The sequence below is a fragment of the Perca fluviatilis genome, chromosome 9 (genome assembly GCF_010015445.1).
Source record: "Perca fluviatilis chromosome 9, GENO_Pfluv_1.0, whole genome shotgun sequence".
Taxonomy (NCBI): domain Eukaryota; kingdom Metazoa; phylum Chordata; class Actinopteri; order Perciformes; family Percidae; genus Perca; species Perca fluviatilis.
The window spans coordinates 38,512,195-38,533,126 of record NC_053120.1 but is presented as its reverse complement, the minus strand read 5'-3'; the positions used below and the strand labels follow the sequence as shown (position 1 = coordinate 38,533,126).

The window sequence follows — 20,932 nt, the reverse complement described above, 5'->3', positions numbered from 1 at the left end:
GCTGATTCCCACGCGGGTATGTACTTTTGTGCGGAGTGGGTCCGTTAATTATAGAGTTTAAGGAAACCAGGTTACCCATGGATAATTTAGGCCGTTTCGGATGAGCCAGAGCGGCTAGCCACTGGAAGCTTTGCGAGGGCCAAACGTTTTATTGTTTGGGGACAATGAAGATGCAAAATGGCTCCTGGACGCTAGAAATAGAAATAAAAGAGTTACACGTCAAACACATAGGCTAACTATTTTAAGATAAATAACTCCTGAAGCAGAGATGGTTTGGATGGGGATTTTAGAAAGCTATGGAAATTAAAATGCTCAGACGCGTTTGGTTTTAGTGAGCGCCTCTCAAACTGTGTGGCCCCTGATCCAACATCAGACAGACAGACAGACAGACAGACAGACAGACAGACAGACAGAACAGGGCAATGTCCGTGACAAAACTAAACCTGACAGGATCTGTGAGATGAGTTGAGAGGAGTCTGGAATAAACTTGAGAATGTCTTAATTAGGGGTCCTTTAGACATTTCGTTTAGCCTAATGAATGCGGTTAGATTAAACAAGAACACGGCAATTTAGATATGCATAGGCCTAGCAATAACAGATTGAAGACAAAGCAATGAAAATCGGATATTTTCGAAAAGAAAAAAAAACTTTAGAAAGGCGACTCGGCAAACTGGAGATGATGAGATTCCCGGAGGTCCAGTGCCCCTCAAAAGGTGGACTGTGTCGCCCTCTAGTGGCGGCCCTCACTTCCACTTGGAGTCTCTCCTCTTCATCCTGTCCACCAACCTTTCTTCAAACGCATTGGAATTTACAGTCTTGTTATCCTCCCCCTCATCTTACGAAAAATAACTCGTGTAATCCTGTGTTACATTTTAGATTGTTACTTGTTCAGAACTGAAGTGATGTGGGAGACCACAAGTGTTGCTGCCAAGTTCCCTTAAGCCCTCTATAAATCACTGTGGGTTTATTACAGTAAGGGCATGTTACCGGAGTCAGTGGAACTGAACTGCACATAGGCTGGGCCTGACGGGACATTAAGAAGTCAATAAAGACATCGATTTAAATCGAAATGTTATCGAATTGTTTAGAATGTAGAGACAGTGGGATCATATCTTATCAGGAAGGACCAAATAATAATAATAATAATAATAATAATAATAATAATAATAATAATAAATTGTTTGCTTTACTAGTTGACTAAATAAGTCGTTTTTCTGTCTTTACAGGCTAGAACATCCATAGTCATGGATGGGGTAAAGACGTATGTTGTCTTTGGGGGTATCCTGGTGGTGCTGGTTTCAGGTAGGGCCTAAACATACATAATATTGATGTTTTTTTTCACCTCATTTTTTTTTTTTTTGACAATTCCTCTAATGATTTAAAAACTATCTTTCAGTTACCTTTGGACTGTCGCCGCCTACCATTGTGTCCAATGAAGAAGAGTTCATCCTACAGCCCAATTCCGTGTTCAACATTAGTTGTACCGGTAAAAGCAACGTCGTTTGGGCTGAACCCCTGCCGAAAAACACCTTCGTTTACCCAGGATACTACACGGCGACGCTTTTCATTTACAACGCAACTGTAGAAAACACCGGCTATTACATGTGTACCTATGATAGCCCGGAGGGTGACCTGGAGGATGAACTGGAGGAAGACAATGAGGCGGGAATATATATCTTTGTCCCAGGTGAATATGTATTTTTTTTTTTTTAACAAGGTGCCAACATCAGTCAGTGCCAATAGTCATGGGTTTACTGTGTATGGACATTTAAAGACAGACTAGTCTTAGTAGAGCCCGACCGATAAAGGATTTTTAAGGCCGATATCTACAAATATTTGGTGATTTAAAAATCCGATATTCCGATATATCGGCCAAAATATATTAAAGTTCTGACAAATAAAATGTATAAAAATACAAACTTAAGACATGAAACTTAAAGTCCTTTGAATAAAAACAATAACAACAAAAATCAAGTGTTGCCAACAGGGACGTTGTAGAGCGCCCTCTGGTGGACAAACTTTGGAACGCCAACAATCATAACATGGTTGAAGGGTGTTTCATCCGTTTTTATTTCATTTTTTAAATATTCATTTATTGGCCATTATAAATGCCGATACCGATATTTTGAAAAATGCATAATATCGGCTGATAATATTGGTTGGGCTCTACTACGTAACTAGCCACGAGTGGGCTAACAGTAATTGGGATGATAGTACATGTTAAATAGCAGTGTAACAGCAGCACAAGTAGAGAATCACAAAATCAGAGAACTAGCTAACTTAGTCATATCAGTTAGCATTATCCAAAGTTAGCTAACAGAAGCTAACATTAGTCAATGGCCATACCAGACCATGGATGTATTTTGCACCAGACCAAGTAAGGCTGTAGCAGCAAAACCCTTAAGTGTATTAAGGTGAGCAATGGTGCCTTTTAATACTCATAAATTCAACTTTTCATTTGTATGAGAAATATGTATAGAAGAAGTGTATAATGTGTTATACACTTCTTTTAAAAGTTGCAGAGTCTCACTTTAAAGTAATGGAGTGTACGTTTGCAGTAATTGTGAAATGATATGAAAAAGAAGTTTAATGGATCACAATGATGCTTTTCGATTAATCCAAATCCCCTTACACAGTGTAACCTCATTCCTCTGCTTGCACACCCAGATCCCCAGGCTCCATTTGTCCCCGAGACTCCTGACAACTTGGTAGTCCCCATGGACACACCTGGGGTCCCCATCTCTTGCCGTGTGTCTGACCCCTACTCCCAGGTCACCCTGAGGAGCGTCCCCAGTGGAGAGGATATGACCACCTACTACGACAACAAGATGGGCTTCTTCGGAAGCCTCTTGCCTGGGCAGTACCAGTGTGAAACCATAGTGAACAGCCAGACCATGAGAAGTGCCATTTATACTGTGGAGACTGAGGGTAAGTCAAGACTAATGGAGACCATGGGGTGTTGAGGAAAAAAAGGGACATTTCATAGATTTGGTGTTATAAAGAACATCACTAGATATATCTGGATATCACCTCCTGATTACATTTATTAATGAAATGAACAACTTAGAATGAGCAAGAGTCAAGTTATTATTGTGTATGTCTTTTCAAAAAGCACAAGTAAGTAACATGATAAGGGTTTAAAAACTGCACAGCTGGAATCACTCCCCAAGTCTGTTTACCATGAGAGGGCTGCAGGGTGATCTCACTGCATGAGAGCCATGACATTATGTCATTATCACAGAGGGAGATGACTTAACACGTCTGTTTTCACTCTGTGTGTGTGTGTGTGTGTGTGTGTGTGTGTATAACAACATAGTGAGCCACCACTCGGTGATGAATTAGCTCATGCTAATCAATTTGTCACTATATTGGGCCCTGTGAGATGACGGTGCTGATATCTGCTCTCTGGTGGTCCCTCTAGCCCCTGCAGACACTGAGGATTTCGACGTGGAAGTAAAAGCCAGCGGGGAGACGGTGAGAGCAGGCCAGCCTTTTAACGTCACGTGTGTCGCTCCGCCTGGACTGGGCTTTCAGCAGCAGTGGCTCCATCCTAAAAAACAGGCAAGATGCAGCCCTTTTCCTTTCTGTGCTTTCTTTTGAATTTCAGTTTAGTCTCCTCTATGGTTTTTCATCCATAATCAGCTTTAACTTCTCAGCCTTCTTGCCCTATTTCCTTCAAACCCCTCGTCATACTTCAGATCACTTCACATGAGCACAGCTGTGTGTGATTGTTTTCACTGAGTATTATTTACTCGTTTTGTGCTTTATGTTTTATGTGTCTTGTTACTCGGCATCGTTGAAAATGAGGGAAACCTCAATGATTTCCGAGATTCTTAAATAAAGGTTATGATGAAATTGTTTCCTACCCAGCAGCACTGAGCCTTAAATTAGCCAATAATGGTTTTGGACTTAAGCTTACTGTAGCAGCGGCAAGTGGAATATAGCTCTGAGGACGGCCCTTGGTGGTTACAAAGTATGTGTTAGGAAAGCAGCGACCCAATGTTGCGTCTTCATTATGAGGACGTCAGCCAAACGGCTCCTTCTGCATTTAACCCCGAACGCAACACGCTGATGGGAAGTTCAGGACAAATGGCTCGAGGGGAGAAGGCAGTTCAAACAAAGAAGGAAAAAAAAAGGATAGTAAATCCTTTGACCCCGTAGACCCTGAAACATGCAGGACAGATGCTGTCTGCACATGACAGCCAGCTGAACATTTAATGCTTTTGAAGTGTTGGTTAAAAGGATCCGAACGAGTTTCCTGTGCAATTTACGTTTGTTTATATTTATATTCAGATTCCTAATCTATATAGCATGTTGTCTGTTTTTCTGCATGGGATTCCTCTAAGCCCTTTTCCAGAGACAGGGAGGGTAGGAACGGTCCTGACTCCTGGTTTTGGTCTCAGTTGCAATTACAGGCTTTTAAAAGGCTCTGTGATCCTGATTTATCTCCTGTGGCCTAGCAAGTGTTTTAGCCATTAGCCTTCAGCAGCACGACGGACGCACCGATCATACATTGTACCTGTAAAACGGAAAAACACTGAGAGTTAAAAAAAAAAAGAAAAAGAAAATATCAAATATCTTATTACCAAGATTTTTTTTTATTCCACTGAGTAGGATCTCAAACCCATATTGTTCTCCTGTACTTATAGGCTGTGGATGCAGTTCAGATGAAACAGACTTTCCCTGACCGGGTCATCTACATCCTTAGTATCCAACAAGCCACCTCTCAGGACAGCGGCACCTACGAGTGCTCCATCACCCAGCATATCAGCGGAGAGGTCCGAGTCAGCAGCGTGGCCGTCACTGTCTTTGGTAAGTCTTTGTCTGGTCAGAAACCTGGATATTAGAATCCTTATTTTTTATGAGTTTTCAGCCAAACTGTAATAATGGGAATAAGTGCTCACACCACTGACTTACACGCACTTAATCCAAATGTAATAGTCACATCATCATTCAGTTAAATTTGTTAGGGTTTCACATGTGTGCACAAGGTGCTTTTAGTGGTGTGTGGAAGTCATTTTCTACCATCCGACTGTAAAGCTTCACCTCTGCTTTCAACATCAGCTGCTGTGTTTTATGGGATGGCTCCAGCATATGTGTGTGAGGCCTTCATTTCACCTCTCTGTCACTCCACCTTCGTCTCAATCTTCGCTCTGCTGTTTTTACTCACTGAATCTATTTCTTTACCCATTTTTTATCCACGATTACCTGTTCATTCTTCTCTTATTTTCTGTTCATCTCTTCAGAGGAGAATTCCTTTGTGGCACTGGACCACAGCGGGATTCAAGCTACGGAGTTTGTCAGCCTTTTAGAGGAGACAGAGTTTACCATCCTCATTAACGCCTACCCGGCCCCCAAAGTGACCTGGCTGAAAGACGGCACAGCCATGCCACAGAACTACTACATCCTCACCAAAACTAGCCACCTCGAAGGGAATCGGTGAGAATAAAGATTTGTTAATATAATAATGGGTGAGGCTTTTCCTTTTCAGTTCTGACAGCAGTTAATAGGTTTAAGGAATAGTTTGACATTTTGGGATATACGTTTATCTGCTTCCTTGCTAAGAGTTGAGGTAACAAAATAGCCAAAAAACACGCACTAATTAACATGCTATATCCTGTGTGTTGAATATGTACAAAAACCCAAATGACAAATCGTTGTTTTACAGGCAGTTATGTGTCGGGCTATTTTTTGGTCGGGAGCAGTCATTTCCTGAAGGAATAGTCTGGCACTTAACCCCCTGCAAACCCACAATGTATCATTTTAAAACCTTCAAATAAATAAGTGAGATGCTGGTCGATGTTTTTTGTTACCTTTGGACATTGCCTGGCTAGCTGTTTCCCCCTGTGTCCAGTCTTTATGCTAAGCTAAGCTTAGATAAGCATATTTCCCAAATATGTTGTCAACAACTCCTTTTTAAATGACAAAAAGTATTTGATAATTTTCTTCTCACAGGTATCAAAGCATTCTGACATTACGGCAGCCTCTGGGGAAAGACAACGGGAATTATACCATCACGGCCCTCAGTGGCTCTGGCACGGCTCAGTTCTCCTTTACCCTCAAAGTGAAAGGTAAGATAGATAGATAGATAGATAGATAGATAGATAGATAGATAGATAGATAGATAGATAGATAGATAGATAGATAGATAGATAGATTTGTGACCTATAACTGAGCGCTGTACATGTCTTTCTTTCAGCCCCCACCGCCATGATGTTCCCACCATCCTCAGCCCCTGTGCTGCTACCCCAGGTAGAGGAGATGGTGGTGCCCCTCCACACTCCTTTCACCCTGACCTGTCGGGGAGAGGCAAAACTAGCCTGGCAGACACCGCTGGACGTGCATGAGCAAACGCAGGAGGACAACAGCGGCCTGTTTGTCACCACCGTCACCGTGGACAGCGCCACTGCAATGCACACCGGCTACTACACATGCTCCTACAGCCGTAATACCACCGAGGATACAGAGGACAGCAGCATCTACGTCTATGTGCCAGGTACACCGCAGCTATGAGTTTGTGTCTTTAGGAAAAGAGTAGTTTTTTTGTTGCTTTTTTGGAGTTGATATAAATGTAACTGTGTTAAATGGGCACATGATAACATCTCATATCGATTGCAGGCCCCTGAATTGAATCGAATCGAAATCACATCGTGACAGAATTTAAGATATTAGAAAATAGCGTATCGTTGTCCAAAGAATCAATATGATATCGTATCGTGATAAAACTTGTGATTTACACCCCTACTTCAGACCCAGATGTTCCCTTTGTGCCATCACCGGTGCCTTTTGGCAACCACGTCCTGTCCGACCACGAGGAGATGGAGATCCAGTGTCGAGTGTCTGATCCCAGTGCAAACGTGACCCTGATTAACGTCGACACCCAGCAGCCGGTGCCAAGTGTTTATGACAGCAAGAGGGGCGCTTTGGGAGTATTCACCGCTGGAACCTACATCTGTAAGGCTCTCATACACGGAGAGGAACACTACAGCGGGGAATACATCGTCCATGGCTGGACAGGTGTGTGCTCACGTGTTGTTGAACGTGTAAATCTGTGGTAAATGTCACTTAAAAAAAGATGTTTAAACTTTCAAATCTGATCAGACACATTTTTTTGTTTGGTGGATCTGTGGCCCCACACATTTTTACCCTGTGACTTGTTGTATCACAGGTGGGGCTGCGCTGCATGTTGAGCTGACAGCCAAACGGACAGCTCTGCTGGTGGGAGACACCATCACGGTCACCTGTCTGGCACGGGGATCTGAGATTCTGGAAGACCACTGGAAATACCCTGGCAAACTGGTGAGGGCACACGAAAACGATTCTTACTGATTATGTGTTTTGGTGTCAAGTCTTCCCAAAAGTCCTATGTCAAGTTGGTTTGAAACTCAAAGTTCCTGGTGTTTCTTTTTTGTTTGGCAGGCTAATCGTGCTATCAAAACAGTGCATGAGAACAAGAGGGCTCAGGAGATCCTTTACACCCTGACGATCCCGCAGGCCTCGACCAAAGACAGCGGCATCTACTCTTGCTCCATCACTGATGTTATTAGTAATGAAGACCAGACAAAGGAGCTAGCTGTTCAAGTGTTTGGTATGAAAGCTGTATTTCGTTGACTTGGTATTACTTCATAAATTCCTCTCTTTCCCGTGGCAATGAATGATTGCTTATTGTCTGTCGGCCTCTCCTCTTTTTCTGACAGCAACTGCGTTTATGTCTGTCTGGCCGGAGTTCGGAGAATATGAATCGGCAGAGCTGGACGAGGTCCGGGAGTTCAGAGCCAGAATCAGCTCCATGCCCAGCGCTCACGTCACCTGGCTCAAAGACGGCATCCCGCTCAGCGACGTGACGGCGGAGATCTCCTCCAGCCTCCGGCAGCTCAGCGAGACCAGGTGAGGATCCCATACATGGTCGGCTAATGACAAGCTCAAAGTTAACATTCCCGCACATTAACCGGGCCTGTCATTAGGGTTTTAGTGCCATTGTGAACTTCTGTGACTGTGCATTTATTGCAGTTTCTGGTTTTTGTTACTCTGTCTAGCTACATGAGTGTTCTTACCCTGATCCGGGCCAAGGAGGAGGACAGCGGGAACTACACCATGCGAGTGGAGAATGGAGACCAAGTTCACGACGTTGAATTAAACCTGGAAGTCAAAGGTGAGAGAGAGCCCTAAGGCCTTCATTACCTTTATGTTCTTAGATACTGCTCTCCTCAACCTTTTGGCCCCACTTACAGTCTGTCTTTTTCTCACACTAGGGCTGCACGATATGAGGAAAATATCTAATTGCAATTATTTTGACTGATATTGCGATGTGATTCACGATAATCATCTTTGTATCATTATTCTCACTTTCATTGAAATATTTCAAAATTTAAAAAATGTAAGTGATTATAGTGGGAGGATCTGTTCCAAAAAAAGATTTTTTTCTTCTGTAGGATACGATTTGTAGGCTGGGATGTTTGTGCAGCACCACAGTCCTTAATTCAGAATGGTTTGACACATATTTTGCCTTTAACAAATATTGCGCCCCCCCTGCGATATTGCACTAGTCCTTATTGTGATTTCAATAAAATTGTGCAACCCTAGAAAATATGAAACAATGATAACTATATCACTTGCCATAAATATATATTAAAGTGTACTCATTTCTGCTGCTTTCAGTATTCTGCTAAAATACAACTAAATGCCTGTTGAATTTAAAACACATGAAAGGAAATCATTTCAAATTTTATTGGACAAATTATACATTCAATGAATATAAAAGGCACCACTAAAAAAAGAATGACATTTTGAGTGTTTTCTACTGCTATTCTCTTTCAACTAACACAATAAATCTTTAAGTATCATTCATTGACCGGGTTAGCTCAGTTGGTAGAGCAGGCACACATACATGGAGGTGTATTCCTCGACGCAGAAGGTCAAGGGTTGGAGTCCAACCTGAGACGATTTACTGCATGTCATCCCCCTCTCTCTCCCATTTCATATCTATCTGTTCTTTCCATTAAAGGTTGAAATGCACCCCAAAATAAAATAAAAAAGTATAATTCGTGATATGTGTTTATTGCGTATAAGTTGATGCGGCGATGTTGATACCGCCCTAATTTACGCACACTTTGCCATACTTAACCCCCTTCTGTCGGACTATGTTACAGTGCCTGCAGTCATTGTGGACCTGATGGACATCCACCATGGCTCAGCCACAGGCCAGTCTGTGGTGTGCATTACCAGAGGACAGCCCACTCCTGTAGTGGAGTGGTTCATCTGCAAGGACATCAAACAGTAAGTTCAGTCTTCTTTAGTGCTCAACAGCCAACAGAGATGCTTCTAGACTTCTCAATGCGCACACGTGTAGTCCCTCCCCCCTTTATGGATCATATATCTCTCTTCCATTTTTTGACATTAAGTTGTGCCAATGACTCGTCTGCCTGGGTGCCCCTCCCGGCCAACTCCACGGAGGTCACAATGGATTCGCACATCAACGAGGAAAGTAACCTGGAGAGCCAGGTCATGTTTGGTCATCTGGAAAGCACACTGGCGGTGCGCTGCCTGGCCAGGAACGAAATGGCCGCCGTTAGCAGGGAGGTCAAACTGGTGTCCAACGGTACGAACAGACAAACACACACGCACACACACACACACACACACACACACACACACACACACACACACACACACACACACACACACACACACATACAGGTTTTGTCCATGTTTGTTTCCTCTGAAGTAGTCTGGATTGACGACGGTTCATTTACGGGATAGTTCCGCGGGATGTCCCTCACTTTCCTCTTTTCTTTGAGTTAACTTTAAACTTCAGTCGGATCGAGCAACGTTAACCGGAACCTCTGATGACGTTACACGCTGAAAATGGCAAGTAAATAGGAAAATTTGGATTGTGCAACAAGGCATGCCTGCTTGGCTCGTTTGGGGAACGATTGTAAAGATATACAAAGAATATGTTTACTGCATTTACTCTCTTACTGGGACGTTTTGGGATCTATTGGCGGGAATTTGCTATGGACAAAATACACACGGTGATACACTAGTAAGAGCAAATTATGTTTAACCAGCTAATTTATACAGTACACATTACTTTATTGTGTGAACAGTTAACTTCATTAAATATTCTATGTGCCGTTTTCTTTTTCGGGGTGCAAATGTACAACCAAAACAAGTTCCTTCCCGAGGCTATTTTGAAGAGCCACGCTCGTTGTGTCCGGAACTTAGCTCTGCCCAAGACGATTGTGATTGGTATCAAAATGCAAACAACCCCTGACTGTTTTTTTCTCCTATCCAGGAGCATATGCTCCTAGACTACCCCTGAAGTCACTTTTCTCTTTAACCAGCTTTTAAATTGACATTTTATGTTGTTGTTTCCACCTTGTTTCCTCTTAAGTTCCTTCCATTTCTGACGCTCAGAGTGTGACAGGCTTTGTGAGGGACTGTGTTCAGGGCCGGGATAGTGCTGTCAGCGTTACAGCAGCTGTCAGATGATGTGTTTGTGGTGAGACAGCTGATAGGGGGCCTGCGTTTTAGCTAAGAAGAAGAGGGCTTTTATTCTGATGGGTAATAGGCCATTTGGTCCTTCCAGATGAGCTTTACACCCCCATCATCACCCCCTACCCCTATGCCCACTCCCCCTAAGCCTAAGTGCCTGGATCCCTCCCCCACCCTCTACTACTTTCACGTTATCTAGCCCTGATAACGTGTTATCCCAGCATACCTTTTGCTCCTAGTAATCTGGACACCCAATGGATATAATTGTTTCTTAGCTCTGACAGACGACATTTGTTAAGCAACACCTACTTTCGTTTCAAGCATTTCATGCTGCCATGACACACGTTGCATCCATGTGATCAGTGTGCTCTCCATCTAACATGTGTGACTGCTGGCTCTCCTCCCGAACAGGCCCTCACCCAGAGCTGACTGTAGCTGCTGCTGTGCTGGTGCTCCTGGTCATTGTCATCATCTCACTCATTGTCTTGGTTATTATCTGGAAACAGGTACTGTTGCCACCATTTCCGATTCATTTTTCACATATTCACTCGCACATCTGTTGTTCTTCTACTCTCCCACTTGTTTTTCTTAGACGTGCAAAATCAATGTTTTGGGCATCCACCAATTAGCATTGATTATTCTAAACAAAGCAAAAGTCTCCTCAGCTAATACATGAAAGACAATTTGTAGGAAGACTTTGCAAGGCAAGGAGAAAATTGTTTGTTAAAAGAAAATTAAAATGGTAAAACTGTCCCATAAGACAAATATAAGACACAGTAGCACATCCAACAGTGTTGACTTGACAAAGGTGAATTAATTAGCTCTTATATGTGTTTTGTCTTCCAGAAACCACGGTATGAGATCCGCTGGAGGGTCATAGAGTCTGTGAGCCCAGACGGCCATGAGTACATCTATGTGGATCCCATGCAGCTTCCCTACGACTCCAGATGGGAGTTCCCCCGTGACAGACTTGTGCTCGGTGAGCTGAATGTCATTTTCAGTGTGCTAAAAAGCTGTAGTCCTGTCCCAGTGGCTCTGCGGCCACCCTGCAGGGATGTTCCGGTCAGGATGCCTCCCTCAGTCTTTGAAGTGAGGCTGCCATGAGCTTATCTTGCTTGGGCAGAAGGGGTTTGCTGGCTGGGATTTGGTTGGACTCAGTGATCAAGGGGACATTCAGCCACTGAAAGAGTCACAGATGAGGGAGCAGAGGCATCTGAAGTGCATGGATGTGTTTGTATGGCTGTGTTTGTGCGGGCTCTTCCGTTTTTCTTTGTTGATAATCGATCCTATGGCTTTTATGTTGTGTTTCTCTCAGGTCGTATCCTGGGCTCTGGAGCCTTTGGGAAGGTGGTAGAAGGCACTGCCTACGGACTCAGCCGCTCCCAACCTGTCATGAAGGTGGCAGTGAAGATGCTGAAACGTGAGTTTAACAGATAACAATTAGATTACAATTACAAGATATTGAAGCCATGTTGCTACCAGTCATCTGATATGTTTCTTTATAACAGTAAAACTCACTAGTTATAGGGTGAGGTTAGGTGAGGGCACTGTTGTTACTACTCCAACTCAAATACACTCTACATCACAAGTTTTCAAACTGTGAGGTGCAGCTGAATCATCACATTTTTTGAGTTTTCTCCAGTATGAAAGTAATCGATAGTTGTCTATACAGCTATGAGTAAATTGCAAACAAAATTCAATCAAAAGCACAAAATATTAAGCCTGCTAAGCCATTTAATTCCAAAATGTCACTGAAAACACTGAAAGATTTAAGTGTAATTCAATAACATTTTATTTATAGTGTCAAATCATAACTAGATGATTTGACATGATGATAGAATTGTCGAGGCAACAGTAGAGACGTGGGAAAAGGGGACAGAAAGGAAGATACTAAAGATTTTTTTTACAAGAAGATAAAGTAACTAGTTCTGGGATTCAGATAAAAGAGGCCTCTTGGCTGAATGTGGTTGGTTGGCTTGTTTGACAGTTTGATTATGTGCGATGATACTCAAGGTTGCTGTGTCTTCTTTTCAGCCACGGCGCGCTCCAGCGAGAAACAGGCCCTGATGTCTGAACTGAAGATCATGACTCATCTTGGACCACATCTCAACATTGTTAACCTCCTGGGAGCATGCACCAAGTCAGGTGAATAACACACACACAAATTGGAAATACGAAGACACACACACACACACACACACACACACACACACACACACACACACACACACACACACACACTAGTTCATAGGCAAACATATACTGTATAATAACAGTTCAGTTTAACCATTGTTGCCTTTCCCTTGCAATTTAGTCACCACTTTACAAAAAGACACACAATAACGCCCACGTTCATGCTGCCAAAAACCTGCACGCACATACACACACTCGGTCAGATTTGGCATTTGTACACATCTACAGCTCTAACAGCCAAAAAAAGATTGACAGCCCTGTCTCAGCTCTCTGTGGGTGTGGTATTTTAATAGGCTTTTTATGGCAAAGTGGAGGCTTGCCCTCTTGACTGTGCTTTTAGCCTTTACGAGCCTCTGATAAGATTAGCCTGCCGACTGACGCCGATGCACGACTCTATCTGCTGTGTTGTTCCCAGGCCCGATCTACATTATCACTGAGTACTGCTTCTACGGGGACCTGGTCAACTACCTGCACAAGAACAGGGAGAACTTCCTCAGCCTGACTCCAGAGAAAAGTAAAAAAGAGCTGGATATCTTTGGAATCAACCCTGCAGACGAGAGCAGCAGGAGGTATCACATATACATTTCTAAGCTTTTACATTTCAAGTGCTCTTTTTTTTCTTGAATAAAAATCTTGAATAATCCTTGTAATTCAGACCCTTGTTGTGTTTGGGAAATGTTAAGGACAAAAACGCAAACCTTTTTACATCATTTCACTTCCCCTTTGCCACTCCCAAATATTGCAGCCATTGTCACAACAATTTGCACAATGGTCTCACAAACACACACTCACATTCTCCTCTACCCCTAATCTGTAACTCTATCGCCATTTTCTCCCTGGTGGAGGAGATTGTCTGGCATCTTCACCTAATCAAATCACAGTCTGAAGTGGTCTCAGCTTTCAACCTAATGTCATTGTGTTGGAGGCACCTGTTAATTCTGTCCGCCCAGACGATCACGATGAAACAGCAGCCCTCTCTCTCTCTCTCTCTCTCTCTCTCTCTCTCTCTCTCTCTCTCTCCCCCTCTCTCTCTCTCTCTCTCTCCCCCCGAGGCTCATCTGTGTTGATGGATGACTCACAGGGACCACACCTCGAATTGACCATAACATGATTTAATCCTGGCTACCATGTTAGGCTCAACCACATCTTCCTCTAACCCCAGCCAGAGGGAGGGAGGGAGGGAGGGAGGGAGGGAGGGAGAGGATTTAAGGCCACACACACATTGACATCAGTGTTTCCCCCAGAAAAGTTGTTTAGCCCCGTGGCAAGTGTGTTTTCGACGAGGGCCCGGCTGGGACCAGTCACAGACTCATGGCAGCATTAATGTAGAGCCCAATAGTTTCTGTGATAACAGAATCATGGATGATATCGCGAAATTGAGAATTAAAAAAAGCTATAAGACAGATTCCATAGGGCCCTCCATTAAGTCTGTGCTAAAGGCTAATTGGAGATTTGAAAATATGACTGCCCTATTGTAACTGTAGTTCAGAAAAACATAAAAAAATGCATTAAAAATGTTTTTTCCTAGTGGCTTAGGCCTGGTGCGGGCCAACTTAGGCCCGGTAGGCCACTAGGCTTGCAATACACTGGGGGAAAACCTGGACATACACACATTAGGGGACTGTTATGATGTATAACATGATGTTTTCTCACCATTGTTCTTTATATGGCTCAGTATTCCCACAACATGTCCTCGCCTCATCACTAACAGCATTTCTCCTTTGTGTCTGTGTCGTCTTTGCACACAGTTATGTGATCCTGTCCTTCGAGAGCAAAGGAGACTACATGGATATGAAGCAGGCTGACACTCAGTATGTGCCCATGCTGGAGATGAGCAGCCCCCATAAGTACTCGGACATCCAGAGGTCTAACTATGACCACCCACCCTCTCAGAAAGGTACGCACATAGTTTCTTTCTCTCCTATCTGTCCTCCTTTTCACTCTCTCCTCTGAGTTATTGGTGTGTACTCGATTGGCTTTAGTGCTGTGTTTGAGTCAGTGTTGGTGGAGGGGTACACCCTTGTCAGAATTTAGGATTGGTACAGCCCTGTAATTACATGGAGAGGATAATTGTAGCAGACGCATAATAATGCCCGGTTTCTCTCTGCCATTAGTAAAAGCCAGGTTTGAGCAGCCAGTACTATATTTACAATACATGATAAACATATACTCATGGTGTTTTCTGTGTGTGTTTTCTAAACCAGAGGACGAGATGGACGTCCTGCTGTCAGACAACATGAACGAGGGCCTCACCACCACCGATCTGCTCAGTTTTACCTACCAGGTGGCCAAAGGCATGGAGTTTTTGGCTTCCAAAAATGTAAGTTTTGTCCCCAGAACCACAAGGAATGAAAATCATATTTTTTTCTCACTTTTTTTTTTTTTCTCGACATTTGTGCAGCTAGGGTTTGCATACCACATCCCCTGCTTCCCACTGGGTTGTGGATTTTGTGTCCTATAGGGTGACAGCAGGGCCGGCCAGTGGGGGGACTGAGGAAATCAGCAGTTGTGTGATAAGCAGTCTTGTGAAGGCCGCTGAGCCCACTCAGGAGAGAGGCCAGGGGCTGAATATAGTCGCTGCACAGCAAGGGCTAGAATTACCGGCCAGGGACACGTTGCAACCAGAAGCTATTCCTTCAGCTTCATAGTTATTATCCCTAAATATCCAGTGGTCACAGCCATCCCTCCAACTGGCATGTTTACACAAAGACCATGCTTTATAAAGCAATATGAAATGGCATTAAAAATGAACTCAGCTGAAATGAAATACGTACAGAAATAGATGCAGTGGATAGCTGTGGGAGCGAAATGTGCCGGTCTGGGAATGGATGGAACTGAGGATTGAAAACACTTGTGTATGATGCTATGAGCTGTTTATCACATTTGCTTACTTTTTTTCAGTGTGTGCATCGGGACCTCGCTGCCAGGAATGTCCTTCTCTCTCAGGGCAAGATAGTGAAGATCTGTGACTTCGGACTGGCCCGAGACATCATGCACGACAACAACTATGTCTCCAAAGGGAGCGTAAGTCTCACTTTATGCCTAAACCATCGCTTTATTGGCCTTTTCCATAGTGGTTTTGCAAGTGTGATTGAACATTTCCTCTCTGTCATCGCACAGACTTTCCTGCCAGTGAAGTGGATGGCGCCAGAGAGTATTTTCGACAACATGTACACCTCTCTCAGTGATGTTTGGTCCTACGGCATCCTGCTCTGGGAGATTTTCTCCTTAGGTGAGCCCCTGCAAGCATCTATTAGAGATAATAAATCATTGAGACTGGAGTCACATGATGAACTCATGAGAATCTGTTTTGGTCTGAAGGTGGCACCCCATACCCAGGGATGGTTGTAGATTCAAGCTTCTACAACAAGATCAAGAGTGGATACAGGATGTCCAAACCGGAGCATGCACCCCAGGACCTGTACGTGATCATTCACACGATAACTGTACTGCTGCTGTGCATGACATAAAGCTTTCCTAACATCCTGTCAGATGAGGAATGCTTTGGGCTGTGAACTCAGAACAATTTGTTTCTGAACTTTGATATACAGTGGCTGACATGAGTCATGGCTAAATTATAAGGTACAGGGCCAGTCGTACAATTCTCTATGGTAACATGGCCTGTTTTTGCTTTTTCCAGGTATGAGATGATGATGAAATGCTGGAACAGCGAGCCCGAGAAGAGGCCTACTTTCCTGGGTCTGAGTGAAACTGTGTCTTCTTTGCTGCCCTCCAGCTACAAGAGGGTGAGTCTCCTTGTGACCCCTCACATCCCCAGACCTCTTTGGATTCTTAACATCTGCTTTTTTATTTTACCATCTCATTCTTCTTGACCCTATGGTTGGACCTGCACATTCTGTTCCTCTCTCATTTTTAGGCATTTTCTGGCTGATTGTGTTTTTTAGATGACATCAAAAGGGGTGAAAAAAAAAATCTTAAATCCTATGTATCGTGATTTTTTTCTTTTGCACAATTTTTAAAATCAATTCTTTTCCCTAGAATCAATATTTTTAAATTTTTTACCAATGATTCACCTTAATATTTTTTGTTTATACGGTACCGCCGATGGCGACTACATCATATCCGTTTCCAACACAACAGAGCGAAAACAGAAAATGCTGAAAATGTTATGTACTTCTTCATGATGTAGTCTCTAGAAGTGTATTAATTAACTGAAAAGAAAATCGCAATACTCAATACTATCGAATCGCAATAAATGAGAAAAATAATCGCAATACAAATTGTATCGTGAAAGAATCGAATCCAGACAAAAGTGTATCGTCCCAGCCCAAGTCATCAAAGTGTTTGTTTTTAATCGTGTTGCCGAGCAAAGTACAGGTTTGAAATAATGTAAACACACTCTTAAAGTAGCAGGTTGTTCATTTAAAACCCCTTCCGCTTCCTCTGAGAGTGCATTAGGAGTGTTTGTGAGGGCTCTCCATGTTTCTGCGAAACAGGAACCTACAAGTGATTAGAGTGCAAATGCAGCAGCTGGATGTCAGAGCGGCTGGCCTCAGACTGGGTAATGACGCAGCCCCAGTTCTCGCCTCCACCACCCAGCCAACCTTAATTACCCCATTAAACTCCACACCACACATGGCACATCCAAACAGCTTTACCTCTGCGTCCTTCACAGAGCTTTAATGGCTGGGGGCAGAGGAGGAACCCACTCTTGCTTTAGCACCTCGGGCTTGGATCGGATGTGTGATTTTTCAGTTTGGATCGCACCATCCAGCTGGCAACACAACCCCAGTGATTACACCTCGTACCACAGTTCTTCTAAGGCGTTGTAGAGCTTCATTCATTCTGGGCTCACACCACGTGTTCACTGTATTGTAGTGAACATCTTATGAGCAATCTTATGAGATTTTTTCCCGACGATGTTTTAAAATCGATTCATTTCCTAAGAATCGTGATTTTTTTTTTATTAATAAAATGTCTGAAGTTCTACCATGGAGCACCTCAGGCAACATGATGTCAGACTGACCAGCTCTTGTAATTGGTCTGATTTCTCTGCTTATTTCTGTTCAGTGTCTAGAGCTGACAGAGGAGGTAGCAGTTCATTTTCACATTCACCACATAACACAAACACATATGGACCCAACATATTTTAAAAAATGCAAGTAAAAACGGTTTTCTATGGCAGGGCACCTTTAAATATTTTCTGTTTATATGCTACCGCTGACGGCGACTACATCATATCCGTTTTCCAGCAAAACAGAGCGAAAGCAGAAAATGCAGAAAATCCATGTTATGTACTTCTTTACAGATGAAATAAATGTCAGACTGACTGACTGACTGACATGACGAGCATTCTTCTTAGAAAACAATTAGTTTTTAGGAATGTCTCATGATATATTGTCTCTAGAAGTGTTATTATTCAACTTTTGATTTTGTTAAAAAAGGAAAAGAAAATCGCAATACTCAATACTATCGAATCACAATACTTCTTAAATCGCTATAAATGAAAATGGCAATACAAATCGAATCTGCGCCCACGTATCGTGAAAGAATCGAATCGGGACCAAATCATCTCGTCCCATCCCTAGTGTATTGTATTAAATGTAAGCATGTATTCTAATAAATCTGTCTGTCTTGTGCAGCATTATGAGAGGGTGAACCATGAGTTCCTAAAGAGCGACCACCCCGCTGTGACTCGAGTGTGCGTGGAGAACGACGACGCCTACATCGGCATCACCTACAAGAACCAGGGCAAGCTGAAGGACAGGGAGAGCGGCTTCGACGAGCAGCGGCTGAGCTCCGATAGTGGTTACATCATCCCCCTCCCCGACCTGGAACCTGTATCTGACGACGAATATGGAAAGAGGAACAGACACGGGTAAATGGAATCAAGCGTTTACCACTACTCTATCTTTACATTTGAGGACATCAGCTTGGGCTTTGGAAAACTACGGAGCCCCTAAGGGGACATGACATTATTAATTTTTTTTCTTGTGCGCATGAGAAACGTTCTGATGCGCACCAACAATGTAAATGTAAATAATGGTTATTTACGGCCCTGCTCACCAGTATTATTCATGTCTCCCCTGCAGCTCTCAGACGTCCGAGGAGAGCGCCATCGAGACAGGCTCCAGCAGCTCCACTTTTGCGAAGCGCGAGGGCGAGACTCTGGAGGACATCACGCTGCTGGACGAGATGTGTCTGGACTGTAGTGACCTGGGGGAGGACAGCTTCCTGTGACAACTACCCAGCCTGTAGAGCAGAAGCAGCAAGGAAAAACGGGGTGGAAGGCCACAGGAAACTAGAGAAAAACTTGTAAATCAACCAAAGACTCTGGCTGTCCAACCCTCTAGCCCCCTCCATTCCTCGTCCTTGACCGGCCATTCAGAGGACAGAACAAAAACCACTTCCCTGCCTGGATGAGTCTGTGGGGACGGTACGGTACGCCCCTCGACTCCTCCCTGGACACTGCCCCCTGTTGGGCTGGAGGAGTCAGTGAGCATTGATGAAAACGTGACATTGAGGACTCAAAGAACCGCCGAGCCTGTGTGTCGGAGACCTATCTCGATAAAACAGATAAAAAAAATAGTCTTTTTTTTTAATTTGCAGAGCTTTATTGTATCGGGCATTCTTTTAACAGCAATATAAGCAAGGGACGAATTCAAACGTGTTGGTCAGCAGCTCTAAATGAACACCACAGGATATCATTCATATTATATATATATATATATATATATATATATATATATGTATGTATGTATGTATGTATGTATGTATATTTAACCACTACAGATGCACGACACTACATAGGTCCAATACTAGCAACAGCACTGGCAGGTAAACTCACTTTACACTCCCCTGCTGCGACAGAAGCGCCTGATGCTGGCACAATCAGTAGCAATAGTCACATTTGAAAAGCACAAAATCTGGACTATGTTTTGTGTCTAATAATCTATGACCACATACTGTTTTCATTGGTGAAATATGTGCAGTAATTCAAATTTATTTTTTTACTTCATCATTATGTAAACATGTATTGTTTGTGAATACCGAGTAGGTGTTAACCATAGCTGTTTGAATGGTTAGGAAGAACAAAGTTTTTGAGTTGCACGCTTCTTTGTGGCGTCTCATGATTTTTTTTTTGTTGCCCCAAACACAGCATGACGTTCTTAAACGTCGTGCCCTAAAGGCTCCAGTCATAATGTGTCACATGGGCTGTGGAAGAACAAAACGAAGTGTGATTGTATTGTAAATAGCTCCAGAGTTGTTTTATAAGAGAGAGACATATTGGGATAACAGTATTTTATGTTAGCACATATTGAGCTTCTGCACCCTCATTCGGCCCGGTGGAGCCAATTCTTTTGACGAATCCATTACAACAGAAGGAAATGAAACTCCTTTCACCCCAATAGGAATCACGTGGAAAACATTTGCCTTCATAGTGGACAGCATTGACAATATTTGAGGATTTGAAATGTATGATTTAATGTATGTTATAGATAGTAATCAATTTAGCTACTATAATAATGGGGAACAAAAAAAGGGATCAAACCCAGTTTATCATGTCAGTAATAAAAAAGTAAAAAAAAAAAAAAAAAAAAAAAATACATATTATATCCGAAAGCTTCACTGGCAGGTTGTGTCCCCCAGTCTCATTTGATCAACTGTCCAGATGTTATGGCTGAACGATTTGGGGGGGGAAATCAAGTTGCGATTTTTATTTTTTTTGCCAGCTTTTGCGATTACGATTCAATTTGCGATTTCTTTTTTTAGCTACATATTGCACCTTCTATGATCATGTTAAATAAAGTAATTAAAATTTAAAAATGAAAAAAGGACATTTCTTTAAACAATCTGTGATTTGTAACATTATTCCAGTATGTATCTAAAAAAAACCAGTAAATATAACAATGAAAAGAGGAATGACATTTTTTTTAAATCAAATGTTAAACCAAACTGAAAATAATTCACGTGCGATTAATCGCGATCTTAACAATTAGCCAATCGCATTCTTTCAAAACGCAATTTTTGATTTGAAGATGATGAATCGTTCAGCCCTACCGGACGTCTATTAGCAGGTTCTAGTTAAACCAAGAGATTCATGTTGATCTGATGTTGTACATCAGTAATGTGTAGACTGTGTAATCCTCTGTACCTTCCAGCTGCTGTACCAGCTGTGCCACTGCCTCTGCCTTGCCTGTTGACTGTGATATAATCTGCAATCAGCTGTTGCACTTTCCTCTTTTTTTTATCCCATTTTGTTGTGGATGTTGCAGAAAAAAAA

The 20,932-nt window shown here is 42.9% G+C and overlaps 1 protein-coding gene across 1 annotated transcript in view; it reads left to right on the top strand.

Annotated features, from left to right (window-relative positions):
• Positions 1-20,932, top strand: part of pdgfra (platelet-derived growth factor receptor, alpha polypeptide) — a 22,415-nt gene extending 1,483 nt beyond the window's left edge. Inside the window, exons 2-29 of the mRNA XM_039810134.1 lie at positions 1,227-1,302; positions 1,397-1,687; positions 2,668-2,928; positions 3,422-3,561; positions 4,650-4,812; positions 5,247-5,439; positions 5,956-6,071; positions 6,200-6,496; positions 6,751-7,017; positions 7,169-7,299; positions 7,420-7,588; positions 7,698-7,887; positions 8,037-8,152; positions 9,150-9,276; positions 9,402-9,598; positions 10,906-11,000; positions 11,341-11,473; positions 11,810-11,914; positions 12,529-12,639; positions 13,103-13,256; positions 14,436-14,584; positions 14,892-15,007; positions 15,589-15,711; positions 15,808-15,919; positions 16,009-16,108; positions 16,328-16,433; positions 18,291-18,526; positions 18,741-20,932. Coding sequence (XP_039666068.1) covers positions 1,245-1,302; positions 1,397-1,687; positions 2,668-2,928; positions 3,422-3,561; positions 4,650-4,812; positions 5,247-5,439; positions 5,956-6,071; positions 6,200-6,496; positions 6,751-7,017; positions 7,169-7,299; positions 7,420-7,588; positions 7,698-7,887; positions 8,037-8,152; positions 9,150-9,276; positions 9,402-9,598; positions 10,906-11,000; positions 11,341-11,473; positions 11,810-11,914; positions 12,529-12,639; positions 13,103-13,256; positions 14,436-14,584; positions 14,892-15,007; positions 15,589-15,711; positions 15,808-15,919; positions 16,009-16,108; positions 16,328-16,433; positions 18,291-18,526; positions 18,741-18,888 — 4,404 coding nt within the window. The 5' untranslated portion in view covers positions 1,227-1,244 and the 3' untranslated portion in view covers positions 18,889-20,932. The remainder of the gene's footprint in view (positions 1-1,226; positions 1,303-1,396; positions 1,688-2,667; positions 2,929-3,421; positions 3,562-4,649; positions 4,813-5,246; positions 5,440-5,955; positions 6,072-6,199; positions 6,497-6,750; positions 7,018-7,168; positions 7,300-7,419; positions 7,589-7,697; positions 7,888-8,036; positions 8,153-9,149; positions 9,277-9,401; positions 9,599-10,905; positions 11,001-11,340; positions 11,474-11,809; positions 11,915-12,528; positions 12,640-13,102; positions 13,257-14,435; positions 14,585-14,891; positions 15,008-15,588; positions 15,712-15,807; positions 15,920-16,008; positions 16,109-16,327; positions 16,434-18,290; positions 18,527-18,740) is intronic.